This window comes from Limulus polyphemus, unplaced genomic scaffold (genome assembly GCF_000517525.1).
Source record: "Limulus polyphemus unplaced genomic scaffold, Limulus_polyphemus-2.1.2 Scaffold737, whole genome shotgun sequence".
Taxonomy (NCBI): domain Eukaryota; kingdom Metazoa; phylum Arthropoda; class Merostomata; order Xiphosura; family Limulidae; genus Limulus; species Limulus polyphemus.
In genome coordinates this window covers 56789-63732 of record NW_013666347.1, presented here as the reverse complement: position 1 = coordinate 63732, position 6944 = coordinate 56789, and the positions used below count along the sequence as shown (strand labels likewise).

Sequence of the window (6944 nt, the reverse complement as noted above, 5' to 3'; positions counted from 1 at the left end):
TATATATATATATATATATATATATGTCTCAAAACAAGTATTTCTGGTGAATATAATCTGTGAACAGCCATGTGGCGGTTGGTTAAGGTTTTATTGCCGCAAAGCAACAAGGTTATCCGTGCCAAACAACTAGTATGAGGTGATGAAATATTAACAAGAACAACACCTTGGGAAGTGTGACAAACAAAGAAATACAAACTAAAGAGTCTGTGGATACACTAGGTTGTTTCAAAGGCAAATCAGGTTTCTTGTCATGCTAGTGCCAAGTGAGGCGTGCGTGCGTATGTATGCCACAAGGCTTCTTAATAAATGGATATTTAGAATATAATCGGTTATGTATCACACAATAACATTCTATTGCACTGACACTGTTAGGCTTTTTCAACCTACAAAACAACTACAGGGTATTTTACTACACTAGATACTATTTTTATTATATACATTATTTTACAATAAAAGGCCCGAATATGTACAGTATATCAAAGTTAGTTCTGAAGAGTAGCCAAGTACATACACACTGCATCTCTTTTTTCTTGGCCTGCGATTTCTTCCTCACCATCATAATGTTCGTTAGTACAGAGCTGGAAAGTTTCATCATTTTCTTCCAAATCTTCACCTTCAACCAAACAAAAATTATGTAGAATGCAAGCAGCATGCACAGCAACACTCAAAAATTCCATTTTACTGACACCCATGAACTTCAGTCTTCTGAACTTCCCCTTAAGATAGCCAAAAGCATGTTGTATTGCTTTTCTGGTACTGAATAAAGCTTTGTTGTAGAGTAGTTGATTTATATCCAAATGACCATTATCAAAATATGGAGTAAGCAAGGTACTACTCAATGGAAAGGCACTATCAGCAATTAAGTGGTAGTTATGGGGAAGAATTTCTTCTGGACTGTTCAATATCTGTTGATACAATGGGGTGCCCAGATAAACACGGGATTCGTGAATAAGCCCAGGAAAACCCACAAATATGCAAGTGAACTTAAATTCATGATTACAAGTAGCCAATAGATTGATAGAGTATTTGTGCTTTTTATTTATTCTGGAATCCCGGTCATTTTTTGGAGTTTTTATAGGTATGCGACAAACACCAATAGCTCCAACCACACCAGGAAATTTTGCTATTTGTTCAAAACCACTGACAACATTATAAAGTTCATCACCCTGTGGCCAGGAAATGTTTGCACCAAATTTCTGAACCAACAGCTGGCAAACTTCTTCACAAGATTCCCATGCTGTAGACTTGGAAACTCCAAACCGAGATGCAACACCTTGATACGACTCGGGGTTTCCAAGAACCCACAGTGTTATCAGGACTTTATCGTATAATGGAATAGATGGTTGTCCACGTCTGTTTTCTTTAGGAAGTTGGATACCTTGCAAGAGTTTCTAGAACATAGACATTTATACTTAATTAGTAACACACCTTAAATAATTTGTTTTTCAAGAAACATGGTTCTAATGTTTATTTAGAACAGTGACTATTTCAAACTGAGACTTCAGACTTTCAGTTCACTTCTGTGAACACTTAATCATTACATAAATATAATTTACCTATTAACATAGTTTGCTCTGATTGGAAGTTAATGTACTTAAGAGTGAAATTAAAATGCAATCTTGCACTCAGTACAGCTAATTATACTTTTCTTACATTCCTACTTATAAAAGTTAGAATGCATTGTTTCATAAGCTGAGTAGCCTCATTATTAAGACCTTTACACCATAATCCTAATATCTCGTTAGTCTGACCAACAGTGTTAATGCAAATAACAATAAATAAATAATACAGTATAACTTACTTAGGGGAACACAAACACTAGCTGTTGACTTTAAATGCTGCAAAATTATTTTTTTTCGATAAATATGACATCAGTATAATATGACTAAATTTTCCCTAAAATTTTTTGACCAATGAAAACTCATTAAGCTACTCTGCAATTAACCTGACAGGGAAGTGGCATTTGTAACAAATTTACAATGATGCATTAAAGTTTAAATTGTGTCGACTTAGTAGCAGTAACTTACCTATAACACAGACAATTATAGTTATTACTAATTATCTATAATAATAATATATTAAATTAACAGAAAGTAAAACTAATGGTGGTCAACTCTCAAGTGGTTCATTATTACCCTAAACCAGCAGTTCCCAACCTTTTCTTGTGTTGAATTTATTGAAAGTTATAATATATCAATACTGAAAATGTATTTCCAATACGTACTTACCTCCCCTCACAACATTAGCTATTCTCGTTCAGTGCTGCTCTTTATATGCAAACTTTTTCTTTACACATGCCACAAGCCTTCTGCTCCCCCTATTGGAATTGCAAGATTCCAACATGCCTCTCATTTTTGTGTCACCTTCTCACCAATAAGAGTATGACATGCTCATGTGACTTCCTCTACCGCAATGTCACCACCAGAGAAATAGGGAAAGGAAGGGTGTTAAGTATAAATCGGAAATACATTTTCAGTATAGAAAAATTAACTTCCGAGATGGTACCTACCTCCTCTCACAAGATTACCTAGACCAGTGCAAGGGAACAACAGAAGTACCCCCCAAAAGCATCCAACGGATACTCCTGGAAAGGAGAGATTAAGATCAGAAGATGGGAAACCACACCACTTCTGAGCCAGGTATACTTTTTGTCCAACTGTGGAATGTGCGAGATATAAGGGTGGAAAATGCGAGGAGCACATCCAAGTGGGAGATAATGTGGCAGGAAGGTGATACTAACCATAGAAATATACTGTAACTCAATCCCACAATGAGAAAGGTGGGTAAACAAAGGATGTGCCCTTAAATGTACAGTGACTAGGGTGCAGCAGATTGTCAACTACATCTTAAATCTGTCTGTGGGGTACCTACATCTGCATGAGGGTAGGATGAGGATCATACCATCTTCACCTCAAACCCAAGAACTGGGAGATTGAGAACTGTTCCAATTCCCAGATACGACACGAGTATTAGATCTGAACTATCGATCTTGGAACTTGACATCTGGTATTGAATGGATGTCTATTGCATGCAATCAACTCCCCCAACTGTGAAACAGGATAGGACCATCCAAATGGTAACAACATCCCCGAAAGAAGTGAAGAGAATGGATAGCCAAGGACAGAACCAGAACAATCCCATGTACCACTACTGTTATTCACAATACAAACATAGGAAATTGAGGGAGGAAGAGAGACAACCAGAAACCTGTGTGAAGACTTGTACTGATCGGTTCACTCTAAATCCAAAACCTGCCCAGGGGTACCAACATCCACGTGAGGGTAGGATGAGGGCTCCCAATTGAATGGGTGACTTGCCTTGTGACGTCTCACTCCATTGTCATTAGTTATTGCAAATAGGAGTATATCACGTCACCTACACCCATAGAACACCACCACCCTACTCTGTAACAGAATGGTTATTGTGTGGAACTCATTCAGCAAGGTGCCTCCATGGTCAACCACCCCAGCAGCTTGGAACTGGAAAGTGGTAAGGTCTCCCATGCTCCACTCGAAGAAAAGAGGGTGACAATGCAGTGGAGAGTACAGATGAACATCATCAACTGAGACAGTGCAATAGGTGACCACAAAACCTTATTTTGAAAAGCAGATCATACCAAGTTATTCACTCTAAGCATGGTAGGGATGGGCAGCCATCCCCTTCTGCTATGCAGTCCATGGGTGATATGGTCTAGGAGGGGTATGTTTATGAAGCAAAATATCACAAAGTCATGCACCTATAAGTGATCTTGTGGAACACCCCCATCTTAATGGTGAGCATGCAAAGCTATGCGAAAGTCAACATAGCTGGACAGTGCAGATTTCGAGTTAAAGAATACCTGGTCAGGCACAACTCACCACAAAGCAGGATCTCTAGGCTAAAGAAATAAAGAAAGGACCTTGAAAAGAAAAAGTATAAAAAAAAAAAAAAAACTTACTGGAGAGAGTCCCATCAAAGTCTGAAGAATGGCTACAGGTGGTAGATGAAACCCCAACAAAGAGGAAACCGTGATATCATGGAGATGAACATACTGGGTTTGGTCCACATGCCAGACTGCAGAATCTCTTCCAAGGGACGACTAAGACAAGAGGCAAGGGAAAAAGTGAGTTGTTGGAGCTGATGGGAAGACACCTGGAACAAATTCCGGGAGGAATAGTTCAATTGAATCAAAAGACAGATCCAATTGGTAAGGGTAGAATGTGAAATATCACGAAGGAAGGACGACTGCCAGGGGATAAAGAGTCGGGAACATGTACCCCAAAATGAAGCAGTACAGGCAATGTAACAAAAAGAGCCCTGACTGAAGATGGGAAATGGAAGGAATGGAAATAAGAGAAAAAAAGGAAACACTCTCCTGAGCTCCCGAGGTTTTCAGGAGAAAGGAATGATTTGAATAAAGGAGAAGATAGGTAGGGTAATAAAGGGTATATGAAACATCAATGGCAAACAAATCAGACCATCGATGTTCACAGGCTAAGAGAAGAGGGTTTGTTTGTTTTTTGAATTTTGCGCAAAGCTACACAAGGGATATCTGCACTAGCAGTGTAAGACTAGAGGGAAGGCAGCTAGTCATCACCACCCACTCTTATGCTACTCTTTTACCAACGAACAGTGGGACTGACTGTCACATTATAATGCCCCCCATGGCTGAAGTGGCGAGCATGTTTAGTGGGACAGGGATTCAAACCCGCGACCCGCATATTGCGAGTTGAGCTCCCTAACCACTTGACCATGAGAAGAAAAAATGTTTTAAGGGAAAGGTGTTACATGGAACACGAGGAAAGTGGTTCAAACAGAGGTAAATTAAAGGAATGGAGGACCACTCTTACATCCCAATCCAGAATGGTAGGTCACCTGAGAAGGCAATGTATCTGGAAAAAACGCATGAGCATGGTAAGGACAGAAGTAAAAACTTTATGGTATCAGGAAAAACGAAAGGTATGGGATGAGGCTGCCAGATATCCCAAAAGTGAGGAGACTGAAGACCCATGGTCAAAGATCCAGGTGAGAAATTCCACTACATGAGCCACAGCAGGCATGTCAGCAGGAAACCCCCCTACTTGTAGACCAATGACAGAATACCTTTCACTTGCATTGGTACATCTCCATGGAAGATGGAGGGATGGAACCAGCTAACAAGGAAGTGACCTGACATATGAAACCAGATCCTCTCATCAAGGACCAGACAAAAGCCAGGTGTGAAAACACGGGACATGAATGAAGGGATGTAGGACATATGACAGAGGTTGACAGAGAAGGTAGGGATAAAGTGGAAGAGGGCCAGGAGGAGAAAGGAGCAGTCACTGTAACTGTGGAAAATAAGGCTGAGCTGGTCAATAAGGAGAAATCGGAAGAACCCGACAACAAGTGGATAAGAGAAATCACCTGATGAAATAATCATATGGGTGGGAAAGAATAAAAATACTTCTGTGACCAATCTGAGCTAAAGGCATCAACTGCAAAACCTTGGGGATGAGGTACAAGCAAACAAAAGAGAGGTAACTTGTTGTTGAGGCACTGTCCAGGTAAGTGACAAGGAGAAGTATCCCAAGTAGAAGGGACAGGCAAGGGCTGGGAAGGATGGGAAACGGTAAATGGAGGCATATATTGTAGCCTGTTTGTCAAGGGTGGATTTTTATTGGACCAATGTCAACTGAGGCTCTAGTTTCCAGGACTGTATTAAAAACGTAATGCCTCGGAAATGGGGCCATACATAAATCCCTAACATATGTCGAGGGTAAATGGACCAGAGCCTATACAACATCACAACCTATAAGGTCCCAACAACAAAAACCATGTATATAATGCCAGAGCCGAGGACAACATGCGGGCTAAAGTGGAGGAAAAAAAGGCAAGTTATCTACAGAAATCCCCTCAGGATTTCTGTGGAGAGCCTCAGATAGGAGGTGTATGAAAGAAAGATACTGTAACAAATTTGTAAAGCCCAAATATTGGGTATGGGTAAGACTGATAACCAGGCAATAAGGAACCTAACAATTGCTGGTCTACAAATAGTCAGCACAATGGTAGGGAAGTGTGAACTGATATTAAGTCTGTGGGGGGGGGGGGCATCATGCTAATCCCCTCGCTTAGTTGCGAGGCAAAGTGGTCAGCATGAATCCCAATATCAGGTGAGGGGTTGGGAAGATTGTTAATGCAATAAAGAAGGATGAAGTGCATAAGAAATAGGGAAAAGGGGGAATGTCACAAACCTAAGACACAATCCATAAAGACCATATTAGGTCTAGTAGATTCATCAGGTTGGGAAGGAATGGCAAAATCTGGAGAAGCCTGGGCAATGTGGGAAAAAGGTTGTCCCATGTAACTTTCGATCTCCTGGTGCATAAAAGCAGAAAAATCCACTATCGGGTCACCCACCCCTGAGGCCTGAGAAAAAAATGCTGGTTGCTGGTGTTACCCCCAATGTGGTAATGTTAACTTAAGCATTCATTGCAAAGAAAGGTTCACCAAATTCGAGTGCAGAAAATAAGGCGACTAGAATTAACTGATAAATACAAGTAGAAGAAACGGGCTGAATGAAAGTAAATTATTTTAAAAAACAACCACTTTGTGAAGCATTAAACAAACAAAAGAGCACATCTGAATAAAAGTGCTGCCAAATGAGTAGTGTAGAGGGAGTCACGTGCGTCACATGAGCATGTCATGCTCCTATTGGTGAGGAGGTGATGCATGATGAGGTAAGTACCGTATCAGAAATAAGACTTTTCTGTAACACTTAGTGTGTAACTCATTTACAATAAAATCTGAATCTCTGGTATTGTCATCAGTCAGTACCCAATAAAATTGAAATATACTTCTTCAAACATAATATAAAAAAAAAAAAAATTCTGAACTTGTTCTAGATAAAGTTTGGCTCAACAGAAGAAAGAGATAGTCTTAAATCTGACTCTGCATCAAACTATTTCCTTCCATAAATATTT

At 39.9% G+C, this 6944-nt stretch overlaps 1 protein-coding gene across 3 annotated transcripts in view; it reads right to left on the bottom strand.

Moving 5' to 3' along the window:
• The window catches only part of LOC106460265, a 70317-nt gene that overhangs the window by 41894 nt on the left and 21479 nt on the right, over window positions 1–6944 (bottom strand). For 2 of the 3 annotated variants that reach the window (XM_013919951.2, XM_022386935.1), the window contains exon 6: window positions 408–1394. The exons of the other annotated variant lie outside the window; for it this stretch is intronic. In XM_013919951.2, the coding sequence (XP_013775405.1) occupies window positions 486–1394 (909 nt within the window). In that variant the 3' untranslated portion in view covers window positions 408–485. Of the gene's footprint in view, window positions 1–407; window positions 1395–6944 lie in introns of those variants that run through there. 3 annotated transcript variants of the gene reach the window in all.